Source organism: Microtus ochrogaster, chromosome 1 (genome assembly GCF_000317375.1).
Source record: "Microtus ochrogaster isolate Prairie Vole_2 chromosome 1, MicOch1.0, whole genome shotgun sequence".
Taxonomy (NCBI): domain Eukaryota; kingdom Metazoa; phylum Chordata; class Mammalia; order Rodentia; family Cricetidae; genus Microtus; species Microtus ochrogaster.
The window spans coordinates 38379844-38399126 of NC_022009.1; the positions used below are offsets into that span (position 1 = coordinate 38379844).

A 19283-nucleotide genomic window follows, 5' to 3' on the forward strand; every position below is an offset into this window, starting at 1 on the left:
TCAAGAAGGTTCGATGGCTGCAGCAAATGCACCACTCTGGGGAGATTTTGGCAGTGAGGGATGTATACGGAGGAGGGATATGGCAACTGCATATTGCATTGTCTTTCCAAATGCTGCTAAAATAAATTTACATGTTGTTTTTAAACCTCCCGGGTCAAAGATTGCAGATATAGCTCAGGAGAGTGTCTGCCTAGGCTCAATCTCCAGCACCATATAAAATGAGTGTGGTAGTACACACCCACACTCCCCAAACTTCAGAGGTAGAAACAGGAGATTCAGAAATTCAAGGCCATCTACCCTTGGCTAAAGAATGAACTGGAAGCTAGCCTATGCTAACAAAAGATCTTTTCTTTAAAAACTGAAAAATAAATAAAGCAATCTCCCAGGTGGTTGCAATTCTGGTTGTGTGAGGATCCTGGACCAATGCCTGGAGTCTAGACAGGACAACAGGTAAAACAGCATGGGCACTCAGAGAAACCTCCGGAAGGAAGAGAAAGTCAACCTGGTGGCTAAAGGAAGAAGGATGAGGTGGAAGAAAACAAGGGCAGGAAAATACCTTCTCTGAAAGCTCCCATCCTGAATCTGACTCGCTCTTTCCTGTGTGGCCTTCATCCCTCCCTGACACAGCCTGGGGACTTATTCCCCATGGGGTCATTAGGGCCCACCTGGGGATGGAACCTGAGCCAGTGCTGGTGTGCACTGGTCTGACCTCTGAGCTCGAATGAGTCAGCCAGGCACAAGGTCACAAGGCACACGCAGCTTCTGTACTTACATATTCGGAATGCCTGACAGCGGTCTGAGCGGTCTGAGCGCCTGCATCTGTTGCTTGGACTGCAGCATCAAAGAGACAGCCTCAGCTCCTGCCACAACCACTCTGAACCGGAGGCCGGACTGAAATCAAGGGGGGGGGGGGACGGGGGGACACGACACTGTATTGTACTGCCCAGCCAGAAACGGAGCCTACGCTCCCCAAAGTAGCAGAAGTCACTGGGACACGGATCCCCTCATCCTGTAAATACGGCTCATTTACTCCCAAGAAGACACCAGGCTCCAACTACAGAAGCTGAGAGCAAGGATGCCTAGAGGCTGCAGGCTTCCAGCAGGTGACTTCTATGGGAAGCCTGGGTCCTGCTGAGCAGAGAGACCTTCCCAGCAAGCAGCCTTGGGAAGAGGGCACTCCTGTTCTGCTGGTCCTGGCTGCAGGAGAACCATTGTTTCAGAGAACCCAGCAGTACAAACTACGGAAAGCAGCAGGCTCTGCCTCTAAGGATTGTCTTGCCTTTATTCTCTATAAGCTTTTTACCAAAGCATAAACATACGATAAGAATAGCACTCCGGATTCAACTCCCAGTACTACATGGAAATAAAGGAGGACCTTTTAAAAGGAGGGGGAAAAAGGAAAAGGGTAGCGTAAGTGGACACCCTGGGCCGAGACTGAGACACAGATGCGTGCAGTTGTCTTGCATACCCACCCAGGACCCTATCCCCCCAGTGGTCCACCTCTGTCCTGCCCCTTACCTCCAGAGCACAGATCTGCCTCCCCACGACCTTCACCTACACGGGAGGGACACTGAGTACACTTCTCAGCTTAGCTCCTTTGTTAGGTACATCCGTGAGACTCAGCTATGTGCTGCACCCGAGAGCAGCCAGTTCCCCCTCTCTATGGCAGAACCACAGAGTCAGAGGGTAGCCTGTGCTCAGCTTTGACCAAGCCACACTCTCTAACCCCAGTGAGCCCCATGCCCTGCTGGGCTTCTCCTATCTCCATCTTCACACTTTGCCCACACTCATTACTGTTTCGGTCTCTTGCCCTGTAATCCATGTGTGCTCCAGGAAGACAGGGTTCTTTGCTATGTTCCCTGGGTGTTGCTTTGCCCAGGACAGAGGCAGCAGAAGCTCTGGATAGCTAGAGACACAAGTGAGGGCTCTTATGGGGTCCCTCGGGTTCCTCCCCCGCTAAGAGGCCTTCTTCCCAGAGACGGCCAGACCCAAGGTTCTGACCTCATCAAGCAGACCTTGCTGCCAGCGAGGCCTCTGTTGAAGCTGAGGGACCTCGGTCATTCTTGCAGTCCCTGGGACAGAGAGAGAGAAAGCACAGTGGCTCTTGAGACAAGTCCAGCTTTGGGTTTCCTGATCACCACGTGGTGGCTGAGCACCCAGAAGATTGGTAGAGCACCCACTCAGGGGAGGAGCAGTGAAGAAGGGAGGCAGAGAGCCTGCTCGGTGAGGTGCTCTGGAAACTACACCTGACCTGGTCTGAGGGGACAGGGAGACTTTCATGGCAGTGGTAGCTCTATGGTTGCCTATTCCAAAGCTCTTATAAAGAGAAGGCCAGTACAAGCAGCTACTGGGAATGGACTGGGTGTGGCAGAGCTGAGGGGCAGAACCCATTCCTAGCAGATAAAAATGAAAGGGAAAGGAGTTAGAAAGACTACAGGGTAGGGTAACAACGGGACAAGGCCTCAGGTTGTCCAAGGTTGTGAGGCAGGTGTGGACCTCACCATGCCCACAGTGAGAAGTCTCTGTGGAAAAACAGCCGGGTTCCGGGGAAACCTGCATCCCTCAAGAGCTGGGGAGCAGAATGAGGTGACAGGCAAAGCACCCTGAGGGAAGGGGAAACAGACAAGAGGAACAAAGTTAAAATACAATCTGGCATCTTAAATAGCTCACCCCAGCCAGAGCTGGCTACAGCAATACTTTCCACCCAGAGCTCAATCCAGAACCTTCTAACCATATGAGAACAAGGCCTCTGCTTCAGAGCCTCAGACCCCAGTGTTGCTGTGGCAACAGCCCACAAACACGGGGAGCCCGGGCTTCAGTCCTACAAACAACCCTGACAGATTCAATAAATATAAATGTACTACAGCAATTTGTGGGGAATTTATGAGAAATTAAAATTTCAACTTCGACAATAAACAACCCATTTCAGAATTTGCCCCACTTAAAGTTAAATAAACTGTGTGCGAGCATTTTTGGAGCATGATGATGTGAGGCTAAAAGCTGGCCTGGTGGGGAATGCCTCCTGGGCCGCCACACCAAGAGCACGCTACAGTGCGCATGCGCCTGCTCCTCCCCCGCACTCTCACACCTGATCCTCTCCAAGCCAGGGGGGCCACAGCGAGGCAAGGATGAGGAACTCAGGTGTGCGTGAACGTGGCAGTCAGCCAATGGAACAGAGACTGACGCTAGGTCCCAAGGCCAGGCAAGGTCAGAAGCAAGATGCAAACCTGCAGGTCAGCCCAACTCCAAAGCTCCTGCACGCATGCACACAACCTAAGGTATACTCGCTGTACACAAAAATATCACACGTAAGTGAGGCTGTATGCGGGAAGCTAGCTGAATTCTCGGGCAATCCGCCCTACTGAGATCTTCCACGGGGCTAGCCTCGAGCAGATCAAGAAATTCTCACACATTCATCACCCACAGGGTGGAGGGCTAAGATCCCAGGATTCTGCAGTGTGAACACGGCATCGAGATAAAAGGCTGGGGCAACAGGGAGGGATGGTTCCGTGGGGAGATCCCTCACTTTCAGAAGAGTCAGAGCTCTGGAAAGGCTGACAAAGATGGGACCCAAGATCCTCATTAGTATAGTGGTAAAAAGAAAAGAAAAAAAAAAGATGGGACCCAAGAGACAGAACAATCTCTTTACAGAGAGGCAACCAGGACAGCCCACACTGCAAAGGCAGTGGATAGGCTGTGGGGCAGTCAGGGAACCAATAGCCTTGAACTGAGGCCTTCTCTGTGGGAGACACAGATGTGCACTAGGTCATTCTTGTCAGGCCCGGTGGGGAGAAGGATCATGACCTGAGGGTCAGTAGAGTGATGGCTAATCACCTGGCAGTAGATGGGAGAGCAGGTGCCACATGGTCCTGGCAGGAAACAAGATCAGGCCGGAACCACCCTTCTTGCCATCTTTACAATGTAATCATACGGCCATCCATCTTCCAAAGCCTCAGGTGAAGAGAGTAAGTCAGGAGCTTGGTCATGTCAGAGTCTCACAGGACAGCCAAGAGCCTGGCAATGAGTCCTGTGTAAATTCCAGCAACAGGAGTATTGCAGGGAGCCAATCGCCCCTCCCTGGCTCACCCCTCCCTGTTCACATTCACACCTTGCCTTGCAACCTGCCAACCCCAGGGGACAGAGAGGAGCAGCTAGACTGTGAGTGACACAGGAAGGAGGAGAGAGAAGCACGTGTCACGTCCATCGCGGTAGCACACGTGACACAGGCATCCAACACAGTGTTCACTCTCCACTATTCCCCCAGATGCCCAGGTTATGTGTCCCCTAGGAAGTATATGTTACTTTAACAAGCTACAAACCAACAAATATTCATATTTCTGTACCATACACAGTAACTATCACAGCCCTGCCCCACAACATGAGAGCTGGACACTCACAGCAACAGAGGAGAACTAGGGCCAACACCCACCTAGAGAATCAAATAACCACAACAGACAGATACAGCAGGAGGCAGCACTCACGGCAGCTAGGTGCCCTGTGAGAACAGATTACAGGATCTGGGCCATAATTTGTTTAAAGTGTGTCAATGAACAGTCTGTCTCTACAACTGAAGGATGTGTGACCACTGGATCCCTGGAATGAGAAGAAATGGATTTTGCTCCTCTAGGCCACATAGGACGATATGGATCTTCTAGAAAGCCATTTAAAGAAAGTCTAGAAGGTCAGAACACATAGAGAGAGGCAGCTCCAGAGGAGCCCTGATCCTACAGCAGCTGTGTGCTGTCTCAAATGCAAAGGGGACCACTAACAGTCCAGCTGTAGGGACTCCCTAGCTTACAGTCAAGGCTGAGTTCCGGCCATTGGACCTAAGACACTCATCTTCTCCCTAGAATATGGATGGGCAAGGGTTCCTATGCCCATTGGCTTAGAAAAGACACTGAAGTCACATATATCAAAGATGCAGAATCCCCTTGAGTGATGGACCCAGAAGATCCTGCAAGTACCCAATAGTTTCAGGTGTTACTCTCTTAGGCTCTGGTGCCTGGGCTGAGAAGTAGCCCAGGCCACTAGTCTCCCAAGCTCAATCACTGTGTGCCCCACCACCCTCCCCCACGTAAGGCTGATTCTGCCCTATTCCTGGGCCTTCAGTTCAGTCCCAGAGGCATCCTTGCCCAACCTGGCTTCCACTGACCTTGTCAAACACTGGGAATGATGGGAGGAGGGAAACCAAGGACTTCCTCCACACCAGGAAACCACACCCCTCTCCCACCTGAGTGGAGACACACCAGTCAAAGCCAAATTCTCAATTAGCCATGGGTGGGTTTCATAAGACCAGAGTCATATTGGTAGAAGATGAGCTGAGAATCATATTGGTAGAAGATGAGCTGCTATAAAGTCCTTGCCCAGCATAGTCCAGCATGCCCACCTGAGCCGCCTCATGGCAGTGGGACTGAGATACACAAGTTCCTCCCATCTGTTCTTGCCTCATCTCAAGCTTCAGCCTGCCCCCATTTGGTCGATGGGTCCTAGAGAGGGTGTATTCACTTGCCCAGAACTGCACAGCTACAAAAGGGTACAGTTGGAACTAGGGGTGAATCCTAGCCAGTGGCTAGTGAGACACAGAGGAGCACCTTCCTCTGAAACCCAACCCAGTTCCGCTGCTGGCTCACTGGGCAGCACATAGCAAGGGTGGCTCCACACGGGAAGCCTGAGTCTTGCCTAAAAGGGTTACTAACAAAAGCAGTCAGCAAGGGAAGGCAAAGAGAGCCTATCCCTTTGCTACAGGGCTGGTTCATGAAGGTACGGCCCAATGACAAAGGCATTCTGGAATTCCTCCACAGGTATGTCTCAGCTCCCAGACTCCAGTGCTGTCTCCTTCAGGGTGTCCCTTCATGCCCTGAACAAGGTCCCAGCCCAGGCCCTGCACCTCATTTCCACTGGATCAGCATAGCTTCCTGAGCAGCTCTGGAGGGTGACTAAGCCCCACAACACCAAGTTTCTGGGACGCGGCTGCTGGCTGGGCCCCAGCAAGCCGGCATCTCCTTATAGGGCATGCTTTATAGCCATTCTACAAAATTCAAGAGGAGCGAGAGAGATGCAAACAGTGATGCTGGAGAGCTCAAGTCCCCAGAGCATCTGCAGAAAGGCTTTCCCTGCCTGCTCTTATACCCAGCATCTGGGATCTGTGGAGAAGGAAGGGCCATTCTGGTTCCTGAGGGAGTCGGGAGAGAGAGGCAGAGCCAAGCTATAGCTCCAGATTTGCAAACCCTTTGGAAAAGGCAATTAACTGTTGTGCCTGGGACTCCCTAGGACCTCCCCAGAGAACCATAAATGGCATGCTGGGTTTGGGGAAAAGTGATGTTTTTGAAACTAGGGCCTAGCATCCACATCTCTGCACCCTATCATTGCTGAAAGAGAACTGAATCAGCCTTTGCCCACTAATGTACCCCATTCCTATCTCAAAGGTACTGTAGACCGCACAGCATCCACCCTTAAACAAGGGCGAGATCTGGGCTGCCAAATAGAAGCAGAGAACACAAGTCGGACCACTACGGAGAATCATCTCTGGTCATCCCTACTCTGAGCAAACTGAAAAGAGTGTAGACGTGACCGGTGTGTCTGATCCCTTCATTGTGGCTCATCCCCTCCCCCCCCCAACACTTTGTACTTGCATTTTTTTTTTCAAAGACAGGGTTTCTCTGTAGCTTTGGAGCCTGTCCTGGAACTAGCTCTGTAGACCAGGCTGACCTCAAACTCACAGAGATCCGCCTGCCTCTGCCTCCCGAGTGCTGGGATTAAAGGTGTGCGCCACCACCGCCCGGCCTATACTTGCATTTTCTACAGGCCACTAATGACAACTATATTAGCACTTGCATACGGTACTGGACTATTGCTTCCAAGACAAACCACATATCAAGCTCTGTGTCCAGTTACTTGGCATTATCTCAATGCTTAGAAACCATGAGAGTGAGTCGTCAACCAATCCTCCCATTCTACAGGGGAGGAGTTGGAAATTCGGGGAGGTGAGTAACTTGTCCTGTTTTAAGAGAGAGGCCCAGTGAGCTTCATCTTCAGGAGGCTCACCAATTAAAGCCCATTCCACGCCTTCGCGTTCTCCTCAGTAACAGCATCCTAAGGTCACTGGAGGTGACAATGTGCCCAGTGAAAACATCACACTCCCTGCCTGCCCACTGACACCAGGTGTGGCTCAGTTCTGATTCTGACCTAGGCATGGGCAGAAGCAGTAACACAGGGACTTCTGGGAAGGCAACCAAATGAGAACAGGTTTGGGTGAGTGCTCGGTGGGGGCCTATTCCCACACTGCCTCCTCCGCTCAGAGTGAGAACCAACGTGGCCGCTGCTCCAACAACATAACGCCACACAAGGCCAGCAGCGAGGGTGGGGTGTCACAGACAATGGTATAGCACTCTGGAGCCCCCACAGCTCTGTGCTGTCTATCTCTGGCATCTTTAGAGAGGGAGACAAAAGCATCATGTTTTCTTTGGTCACTGACATTTCTAGTCCCCTACTGACAGCTGAATACAATCCTACCAGTCCCCCTAGAAGAGCTTCGGAGATGCAGGGCGTTGGAGAATTGCAGCTGGCCAAACAGCAGGAGAGTGAGGCTGGGACCAGATGGGCTCTGGCTACAGTCTCCTGTTTCTATTCTAAGTCTCTTTTCCTCCCCAGGTTAAAACTTCCTCTCTGTAACACTTACTTGGTTCTTTGCAGAGGCAAGAGCCTGTCATTTTGTTTGTTTGTTTGTTTGTTTGGCCTGGAATTTACAATCTCCCCCACTTCCACCGCCTGATTTCTGGGATTATAGGCATGTGCCAGCACCCAAGTCCTGTCCAAGGTTTTTATTCTCCCTCCTGGGGACTTTCACCATGGTAACTAATCCCATTTTCCCATACGCACTAGCTGCCAGGAGGCTCAGAACTGCCCCGTGTGCTCTCATAGCGGAGGTGTTCTGTCGCTGCCTGTAACCAATTTACTAGAGTTTCCTTGGGAGGAGGAGGTAAAAAGTAAAACACGCAAAATACCAGAAACCTTGCCACTCTGGACTGCAAAAACTCAGTCACCCCTTTCTGAGAACAATTAAATGGCAATTTACCTCACAAGTTAGTACTGTAAAAGAAGAGAGAAAATGGGGACTAAGGAGATGGATCCGTGGTTAAAAGTACAGGCTGCTCTTGCGGGGGGCCTGGGTTTAGCTCCCAGCACCCACAAAGTGGTTCACAATCATCTGTCACTCCACATCCAGGGAACTCTATGCACTCTTCTGGCCACTAGAAGCACTGCACGCATAAGGTGTACATACATACATACAGGCAAACACACACATTAAAAAAAATTTTTTTAAAGAAAGAAAATTATTTCCAGTTCATGTATGCAGTTGACTCTCTGTGCCTGGAACATTCTGCATCCGAGATCCAAACTTCAAATCAAAAATATTTGAAAAAATATTACAAGCATGATTATGACAAACAGACTATGTTTGTTCTTATTCCTTATTTCCGACATCGTGTTTACACTGCACTAGATGTGATAGGCAGGCCGAGACGGCTGGAGTGCACTGGTTACGTGCAAACGCTATATGCTCTTTACAAGGGATTCTGGTACCCACCGGCGTTTCTGGAATCAGTCTCCCAAATGACGGATCTTTGAAAATGATGCCAAACATACATCAGCCCATGCCCAGGAAAGCTACAGCAAGCTACATACACCACCAAGTATAGATCACACAGCTTCCATGGCACACAGATGCATCACCACTATCCCCAGCAATGAAAGGTACCTTCCCCAAAACCAGCGTGGTAACCCTGAAAGCCTCAAGTTTGAAACCATAAAATAGGGGTTACAGAACCAGAGAGGGAAAGGGGAAAAGAATAAGTTAGTAAAGTACAGGAAAGCAGAAGGCAATGGTAACCACTCTGAGGAAATAAGACAGTGAGGACGGTCTCCAGTCATTATTTCTGTAATATTAAATTAGTTTCCTGCTGATTGATTTCCAAAGATTTCTTGGCAAAATGCTCCTAAATGCCAGAATGTACACTAGGCAGCCAAAACCCCCAGAAGAACAAGATGTAACCCATGTTCCTAAAGAACTTACAGAAAAGGGCAGCCTGATGAGACCCTGAGATGAAAGAGCTCAGATGCCTGCAAGGTTGGGTGCTCGGGGTAGCTCCCTGGAAAGGGAAAGCCCAAGAAGGCTTTAAGGAGCTGGTGACTGTGAGCCTGGTTTTGACGGAACAACGTGTGCCCACCGGATGGGAGAGGGGCGGATGTGGCCGGCTGCAAGAGCAGAATGTCTGGAGAACAGGGCATGTCTCAGGGAGACTCAGGGACACTAGGGCTCTGTACAGTGTGTTTTAAAGGCACACATGTGGCTGGGACTGGAGCTGGGTTTCCTGGAGCAAGGATCAACTACAAGGGTTTCATTGACCCCTTGCACTCTATGCCCTGGCACAATGGCAAACAGTAACAACATGGGGCTTGTTTGAGAAGGGACACCTAATAGCCATGCAGTAGAAGGGCCCAGTGCAGGCAAGGGACCACAATGCCCCAGCGCAACAGGACCGCAGAAAAGCACTGGCTTTGAAAGACACAAAGCCAGCAGTGGAGTCTAAGGGTCAGGTGACAACGTGGAGGACACTGTGCTACCTGAGCCAGCCTACACTAATGTGGAAAAGGCTAACCTTGCAAACGCAAGACAAGTACAGTGGTGAGCACCTGTAATCTCCACTTAGGAGGATCAGAGTTCAAGGCCAGCCCGTTACTTAAGGCCCTGATTTACACACATACATATATACATGTGAGTGAGTGTACACGCACGCGCTCTCAGTAAATATAGCATAATTAATTAATTAAGGAACCTGAGAGATGGCTCAGTGGGTGGAGGGGCTTATGCTCAGGCCTGACAACCCCACAGGCAGTAAGAGAGAATCAACTCCTGAGATCTGGGTTCTGACCTCTACAAGCACTCCCTGGCACACCAGCATTGCATGCACACACACACACACACAGTACACAAACACACCTAGTAAATTGAAAATAATTTTTTTTTTTTTTTTTTTGGTTTTTCGAGACAGGGTTTCTCTGTGGCTTTGGAGCCTGTCCTGGAACTAGCTCTGTAGACCAGGCTGGTCTCGAACTCACAGAGATCTGCCTGCCTCTGCCTCCCGAGTGCTGGGATTAAAGGCGTGCGCCACCACCGCCCGGCTAATTTTTTTAAAATAATAATGTGAATTCATTGGTGTAGTGGCATGTGTCTATAATCCCAGCTAATTGCTGGGGGAAAGATTCCAAAATATATGCGCACATTTGCTGTGGCCACCTCTCTCTGTGACAGCAAGCACTCCTGTAGAGATATCATGGCAAACAAGCCTTCTGGGCCCAGTGGCTCCAGCCACATGTCTGAGTACCACTCCAAAGGCCCAGACTCTACAGCTGGGTGCCATTCTCTCCTAGCCTCCCAGAGGCAGAGGCAGGAGGAGTGGGATACAGCCCAGCCACCTGGCAGCCCATCCTTTCCAATCGATTTCCCAGGAGGGCAGGACAAGTCTCAGTCTCTATCAGAAACATCTCTAGATGTGACAGGACACTGAGACAGCGTAGAAACCTGGCGGCAGGGAGGTCTCCCTGAAGTGGTGCTGGATATGTGGACACACGCAAGCTCCGGGGAAGGCATATGAGACCCGTTGGGCTATGCTCTCCTAACTTTGGAATGCTGTGTGGCTTTCCCATAATAGAAAGCTTTAAACGCGATAATAAACAAAACTTCTAGAACCTTACTGACTGCCTTCAACAACTTCTTCTCCTCCCCTCCCCAAAACCTGAGGCAACGACTTGCCTTTTCTGTTTCCTCATTTAAAACACAAATGACAATTTTATAAGCCTATCTGAACTATATATGAGGACCTGAATAAATTTACATGGATCTTTATGCCACAGCACAAAATGTGTGTTCCATCAAGGTCATTACCCAGAGGCAGGATGCTGAGAGGGTGACCACAAGTCATCCTAGAACCGCCTTGGTCCTCCCTGGGCTGCCTAGTGCCCTACTTCTAGTACAGACCCAGGCATGAGGGACACTGTGGTAGACACTGTGGGTGGGAGCACTCAGAATGCAAGCAAACTGTGCCACGTGGCACCTTAGGGTCTAAATGCCTCAAACTCGGTAAGGTTACTTCTAGAAATCCATCCAACATGAACACGCTACTCAGAAGTGTGAGAAGAATCTAGAACTTCTGCTAACCAACCAGGGCTGGCACTGTCTGTGGGAAGCAAAGCTTGACTCTCTATTCACCCATCCTGCAAGCACAGTGCACAGGCTGGACCCAGCAGCTTTCCCAGACCATCAACTTCCAGCCTCAGGAAGACAACTAAGAGGCAGTTCCATCTGCAGGAGAAGCAGGGAGGGGTCACAGGCAGGAGGATACCTGAGCAGCTCTGAAGGCACACAGAGAAATAGCAGTGGGGCTGGGGAGGGAGATGCGGCCTTCCTACTCAATAGAAAGACAAGGTACTTGGTGTTGTTTGGAGGTAAGCAGAAGACCATGCATGCATCCATGCCTCCTGCCTGCAACTGTGACAGACAGCTGTCACATCAATACACCATTCCTTTAGCGGCAGGTCTGCCCCTGTGCTCACCATAATGGTGTCCCAGTCCCATGTGACTTCATACCAAATGTCTCCAGCTGCAGGATGCACCAAGATCACAGACTCAGATGGGGCTGGGGCATTCCACAGTTTCAGTAATGGTGAATGGCACCTCAAGAACCACTTCAGAATAGTGACTTCACCCCAGAACTGGAGGCCACCTTCCAACATACCCTTGCTTCCGCCTCTTCCAAATGCTCCCTCCGTCCCTTTCTATTTTCCCTTTTGCTTCTCTTTAGTCTTATGTGACGCACTTGCTTGCCACACTCCATTCAAGGACAGTTTTGACAGCAGACCATGGGCAAGTAGATCCTGTGGACACCCAGTCCCAGCTCAGTTCAACATAGCGGAACCTGGGTTCCGGATGCCTGTGAATGCAGACAAGGCAGGCACAGGGAGCCTGCTTCCCTAGCCACCTTCTCCCATCTGGACAGTGGAAGCAGAGCTTTTCTGTTCTAAGGATTTCTCCTGGTGACTCAGTGAGTCTGAGGCTGAGAACAGAAAGGTTAGACAGAGCTGAAACCTGCTAGCCACTCAGGACCACTCAGGACTGTAAGCATCCCTTCCAGGAAGCCTGGGAAAGCAGGGCTAAGATAAAGTAGGTTGCATGTGGGTAATTCAGCAGCAGGGCATTTGCTAGGACATGGCCATCCTCAGCAAAACACACACTCACACACATGCACACGCACACACATGCACACGCACACACATGCACACTCATGCATGCACACAAACACCCCAACCAGAACAGAAGTCGCCTGGCAAATGCTAACACCACTCAGCAGCCATCTTTAGAATGTTCTCACACTGTCTTCCAAGATGGGATTTTTTTGTTTTGTTCTGTTTATGGAGACCGGGTCTCACTACGTAACCCTGACTGGTCTAACCCTGACTGGTCTTGAGCTCACAGAGATCTGCCTGCCCCTTGTTCCACCGTGCTGCTATTAAAGGTCTTCCAAAATAAGAATTTTTTTTTATGGCTACAAAAACCTGGTACAAACAGACACTAATTTACATAACATTTCCACCCCATGTGTCATTATTAAAAAAAAACATAATGATGATCATAAATTTGTTACTTAACATATCCAAATAAGTAGCTGAGTGAAAATAATTTTCTGCATTTATAAAAAAATAATTCATACCTTCACTGAAAAAAAAACACATAAAATTTGTCTTAAAAAATAGGCAAGCTAAAATCCTTAATAATTAGAAATTCAAAAGTTCCCTCTGGTGAGGCAGCCCAGCTTCTGCCAAAACACATTTGCCCCTTCACAGGCCACCGTGTTCACTGCGAAGATGACGTAAAGTGACTCCTATTCCTTCAGCACTTGTCAGGGTGCCAAGTATCGACCTCTTTTAAAGAGGAAGAAGCTGAAATCCCACACCCAGAAATCAAACTGGCAGAAAATATGGCCCAGGATTAGACCTCCTCAGAGAGCCAGATCTTGTCCGTTACTGGCCTCTGATGGCAGCATGAACCTTCTTGTTCAACGCCAACATCCCAGGCCTGTGGTGGTCATCGTTGGAGGTACTGGTCTGCTGAGGGTCAGCTGTGGTCAGGTGGTCCCCAGAAAGTCACTACTTACAATGGGGGTGACCAGAAGCTTCCCACAGGCTCTTTCCTGCTCTAAGGGAAGAGACTGAAATGAGCTCCAGAGCACGGGGAAAAGGGAAGAGCTGAAGGAACGGCATCTCCTTCATCTGGAAACACGGCCTGGCACTGGGGACACTGGAGAGAATGAGACAGCAGAGGAAACCTAACTGGGCTGACCAATCTGTACCCTTAATAAACCTATTAAAATACACCCGAAACTAGGCAAAAACACTCTACGAGTAACATTTGCTGAGCCAGGGAGTGGTGGCGCAAGCCTTTAGTTCCAGCACTAGGGAGGCAGAGGCAGGCGGATCTCTTTGAGTCCGAGGCCAGCCTGGTCTACAGAGTGAGTTCCAGAGCTACATAGAGAAACCCTGTCTCAAAAAACCAAACCAAACAATGAAAAAACCATTTGCTGAATCGGAGAACTCTGTCCCCTGAATTCAGCACAGCTGCCTGTCATCATCCTTTCTTCCCTGGCTGTTCTTCCTCCCGTCCCTGGAACCCTGGAACCTAGGAACAAGGAACACCTGGGGCCGGACCCCTCAGTCTTCCTCACTCTCAAACCCATTCAGGTACCACATCTGCCACCTGGCCTACCGCCCTTTGTTGCCATAGTAACTACAGACAGCCTGCATCTCCCCTTAACAGGCTGTAACCCCAGGTTCCTGCTAGAGACCTGCTCTTTCCTGAGAACCTCCCTGTGCCCTCCAGGGAGCTCTTCTCCCCACCTCAACCACAGTGCACTTCTTTCCCATCCGATGCCCCTCAGTGCCCAGACGCTGCCCCCACCAAAGTTCACCCAGCTCCTCGGTGATCTGGACTCTCCCATTCTCTTCAGCCTCTTGCCCACCCCCTCAGGACTCAAAGCCCAATCTCCCTAGACTACTAATCCCCAACAGACACCTTTCCCAGCCTCCAAGTCTGGATGCAGGCTATTCTATGTCCCATGATGCCAACCTAGTAATGTCTCATAACACTTAGGCCTCAGTCACTCCTCATCAAGAGGTTATCACCTCCTCTACAGGGCCTTCCCATTGCCGCCTACCTCTTCCTTGCTTCATCCCCTCAGTGCCCCTAACCCACCACAGAAAGCCTGCTCCATCCACAGGGCCTGCCTCTCAACTCCCATGTTACACCTCCACCCCTGAACTGCACCAGCAAGGCACAAAGCTCTATTCCAGCCCTGAGCACATGGCCCCCTCGGAGCTATATGGTCGGCTAGCTTCTGCTTCTCACTCAGTCTTGCCTTCCCTTGGACGCTTGATGTCTGCCAGCTTTGAGGGCAGGCTGATTGCTCTTCCAGAAGACCCCAGCTCAGTTCCTGGCACCTACGTGGTAGCTCACAACCATCTGTAGCTCCAGTCCCAGGATACCCAATGCCCTCTTCTGGCCTCCGCAGGCACTGTATGCATGTGGCGCACAGACATAGGTACAGGCAAAACACCCAGACACATTTAAAAAATAAATTAAGTCCTTTAATCCCAGCACTCGGGAGGCAGAGGCAGGCGGATCTCTGTGAGTTCGAGACCAGCCTGGTCTAAAAGAGCTAGTTCCAGAACAGGCTCCAAAATCACAGAGAAACCCTGTCTCAAAAAACCAAAAAAAAAATAAAAAAATAAAAAAATAAATTAAGTATCTCAAGTGGGTGATGGCTCGGGAAGGACTCGGAGAGAGGCCCTGCTCCCATCTGGGGAAAACTTACTTGCCAGCCTGGCAAACAGTGGCTGCCCCAAGACGAGGTTTCACAATGTCTGAATCTGCCAAGAATTTGGAAGGAGGAATCTACAATTGGCTACTGTACTTTCACACTTGTGGCTTACTCATTTGCATTTGAAAATAACAGCCCAGGCTAACAGACCCGTGGGGTGGAAGCCAGGCTTCTGTTGGGACAGGGGCTTTGCCAGCATGCCAGCTGCAGGTGGGCAGGGTCTTCTCGGGTCTTGCTCCACTGAGTTTGGGGTAATGAAATCCTGCAGAGAAAAGTGCCTCTCCTGGACTAGCCACAGACCGGACCAAAGAAACACAAGGTTTCTAATGAGCCCTCAGAGAAGCCCAAGACCCACCCTGAATCCAGTAACCTCCGTCCCCAGAGGCTGGCCAGTTTAGCGTCTATCTGACTATGTTAGAACCTTTCAGAATGGGGGTGGGGTAGGCAAGTCCTGATGGGTCTGTGGGCTTGGACCATGCCTCTCAGACAGGCCCTACTGAGATAGGGCATACAACTAACCCCCACCAGTCAGGCTCCTTCCCTGGAAGACTTCCTAACAGATGGGGTGAAGGTCCCAATATCTCTGCCCCTCTGGGCCCCTGGTCACCTACTGTAGACTAGCCCACACAGGTGTCCAGGCTGTCAAACAGAGATCAATGCCTGTTCAGTCCTCACCTTGTACTCATCCCTTGGGTCCTGCCCAGTGCCTCGCACTAACACAAAGCAGGCTCCTGCTCCTCCTGAGACCCACATGGGGCACATGGGCAGCCTCCTCCCCCTCCTGAGCTAACCTGAACAGAGAGTGGCAGAACTTACAGTAAATCAGATCAGGAGAGGCCAGGCAACCAAGGACAGCTCACCAGTCCCCCTGGGAGGACCTGCAGAGCCTCTTGATGGCCTGTCGCCATCCCTGTCTGAGGAAGTACCTGGTTCTGAGATGTAAACAGCCTTCAAACCAAACCCCAAAATTAATGTTTAAAACGGTCTCCATCGGCACGTTTTTAAGCTGACATCTGAAATGTCCCGTAAGTTTAGATACTTGCAGAGGATGTCATATCCAACACGATGTAAATATTAACATTAGAAAATAAAACTGTTACTATTTCTCTTTTAAATGGTCCAACGTGGTCTAAATACCCTGGTGATCTGCAGTCCACCGTCCTCTATTCCCAGGTTACATAATCAGGGCCTTCTCAGACAGCTCGAAGCCAAACACTGCTCTTTTTTCTTCTAGACAAATTTCCAATCCTCTTCCCTTGGAGATGGCTAAGCTGTCAGGGTATTTTATACGGAAAGTTTCTCACGTGTTTTTCTACCACACTGCTGAGCTATGTACATAATTGTTCCCCCTTCAAAGGCCTTCTGTACGGTCATAAAGTTCTCACATACAGCACAAGTTTCCTCCGAACTAAATCATTATCAGTAATTGATCGACATGACCAACATATGCTCAAAACAAATGATATGCATAAAAAGAAAACTTTATTAGACGTGCAACTTTGAGGAGATGGATGGGACTTTTTAAAAAGTCATTTCCCGCAACCACAAATGAGTCTTCCCAACTGCTAGAGTTTTAATTCTATCTCCAGTTTTCAGTTTTTATAGGAACAAGTGTTAAAACTCACAGGGAGGGGAGATGAATCATCACCCGTGAGCCAGCCAGCAGCCAACTCCACCGGGCCTTCTTTCACTTTTGTTACTAGCACCATGGATCCACCTCCAGTCATTACCGCCAGGGGTTACAACGACCTGCTGCCTCCCTTGATGACGGAGAGCTGTGTCCTGTGGTCCCACACTGGGCACGGGTCTGCAGGGCACCAGCCTCTGCCTGCCAGGCCCAGTGCCAGGCCTGTCACCTGGACTGACTCAGTCCTCCATGATCCTGGGACAGGTCTGCTGACTGCCCCGTCGTGTGGACTGGCAGGCTCACCACACAGCCAGAACCTGAGCCCAGGCTGCCTTGCTCCTCATCTCCAGAGACGCTTCCCTGGCGGGAGTAGCTGAGGCAATCTGCTAGTTCTCGCTGCTGCACACCCACGCCTGGGAAAGGTTACACACCAAAGCTCCTTTAGAACAAAGGGCCACTTCCTGGGTACACCACAGTCCCCATAAATGTCCATCACTGATGCTGCTGCAATTGCCAAGAGATAACAGAAAGAGAAATGACTTCTGGGACCTGGATAAACAGGCAGGATCTTGCCCAGGTTCCTCATGCTTAGATCCTGGACCCAAGTCCTATCCATTTAGACAATAGTGAAAGACCAGCAACACCAGGAGGGCAGTAGTTTGTAAACCTAACACAGAAAGATGCACTAACACAGAAAGATGACCACAGAGCAAACAGGCTACCCAAACAAACTTCATCCTCACTTCACCACCAAGCAGCTGTCGTCTCCAAAGGCTACAACATCGTGAGATACCCCCCTCCCATAAAATCAGGACCTGACAAAGGAGATGGATGCTGAGGGGTTGGGGTATGGTCCCCCTAATCCTCTAACTCACTCTCACCTAACCCAGTGACTGGCGCCCTGCCTACCTCACACTGGGATGTGGTGCACAAAAGCCCAGCTGATTCAGGAAACCAAGCCAAGGTATTTGGCTTCCAGCTTCTTGCAGAGTCTCCCTCGGTGTGTTCGTGTTTCAGAGTTCTCGCAACTCTCCAGGACGCCAGGAGGAGGTGCGGGGAGAGGCTTCGCCATGGACTTTTAGAGGCCAGAGTAGAAAGTACCCGGTTTGGCTTCACTCTGTCCCCAGCCACCACTCCTCCCCTCAAATCATCACCCAAATGAACAACAGACGCATCTTGAAAGCTTTCAGAGCCCTTTGGCCTGGCACCTGCTAAATCACGGCTCCAGGCTCCCGCTCCACCCCCAGCCAGAGTATAGAGATCTCAGGCATGCCAGGGAAGAGCCTGTCTGGGTAGAGAAACCCTTTCCTACAGCTGCTGAGCAGGGGCCTCCTGAAACTGAACAAACAAGGGCTCTAAGTACTCTGCAGCAGGCTTTCTAGACGCTTCCCTTAGATGTCTGCCATCAGCCTTGGTCAGGTCCCCATCCTGGGTGACCCGCTCCTGCAGGGCAGGCAGATACAGCTATCAAAGCAAACGGGAGGGCGGACAGCCTAGAACCAGGACAGTCAGGTTCATCTTGGGCAGGGACAGCGAAGGCGACACAGGGAATCAGGCACAGCTTGGTGCACCTGTCATAACCTGCCCTTCACTGTGGGTCTGTATTTCTGGGCTTACATGGAGGTAAACACCACTCCACCATCCCTGGAAAGACATGACCGTAAGGGCCAAGGTCTTTTACCAGAATATCAAAAGGTAATCCCATGCCCAAGCTCTCTCGGAGAGATCGAACCTGCCGACCTTCCTGAGGCAGCTGCGGTGGCGCCTGGATAGCCACTTCAGGGCCATCCCCCCATTCTTCTCTGGCCCTCCTTCATTTGTCTGTACTCTCTTTCCCTTCCCATCGTTCATTCTCCCCCCATCCAGCCTTCTTCCTTCTCCAGCCAAGGAGCCCAAGACTGAGCAGAGGACAGGATGGCAGGACACACAGCCAGTCATTACTGTTCCCTCGCCCTTCCTAACACCAACCCAAGTGCCATGATCTCCAGGACTCCCGGCCCTGCCTATTCCTCACACTGTAAACTCTCCAAATGCCGGCAGCCACCAGCCTGAGTCTGGACCCAGCTGGGGACAGAAGCTGCCAGATCTCGACGGGATGTCACAATCCAGGCACCCATAAAAAAAAGCGGCCGACCACCCAAACTCTCAAGAAGATAGATTAAGCGTGCTGAGGTCACCATACAGAAGAAACGTGGAGATGTAATCTGTACTCACCTGCACGACCTCTATCCCTCGCTTCCTGCAGAGAAAAAAAAGAAGACAGGTGTTACTGCAGCCAGCAGAAGCATCCTCACCAGACCACCCCACAGCCAACCGAGAGCGAGAGAGGGACTGACCGAGAGAGCGGCACACTCAACGCTCAGGCCTCTCCGGCCAGCAGCCTTAGAAGGACCTACTTTCGAAGGCAAGGTTACTGAGCCCTGAGCCCCCAGTTCTCTTCACAACCTAGAAGAGACAGCTGATTCCCAGGGAAACTGGGCTGGAATCCTGTAGAGCTGGCAACAATCAGTCTCCCGAGCCCTCTAACTCTGAGCCAGGCTGAGTCTTCAACAATAAAACCTCTGGCCTGGACAGCACCAAGACTCCCCTGTTTCCCTCAACTATCACAGATAGAACCCCAAAACATTCACCATGATCCAAAGGCCTTGTTCTGGGCGACAGGCCTGCCTATCACCAGCTAACCACTTTCTGAATGCCTTGGTCTGGGCCACGGGTCTGCCTATCAC

The 19283-nt window shown here is 50.7% G+C and overlaps 1 protein-coding gene across 2 annotated transcripts in view; it reads right to left on the reverse strand.

The window, feature by feature from the left end:
- Positions 1-19283, reverse strand: part of Itpk1 (inositol-tetrakisphosphate 1-kinase) — a 136502-nt gene that overhangs the window by 85385 nt on the left and 31834 nt on the right. For both annotated transcript variants that reach the window (XM_026780791.1, XM_026780794.1), the window contains exon 2: positions 18772-18796. In XM_026780791.1, coding sequence (XP_026636592.1) covers positions 18772-18796 — 25 coding nt within the window. The remainder of the gene's footprint in view (positions 1-18771; positions 18797-19283) is intronic.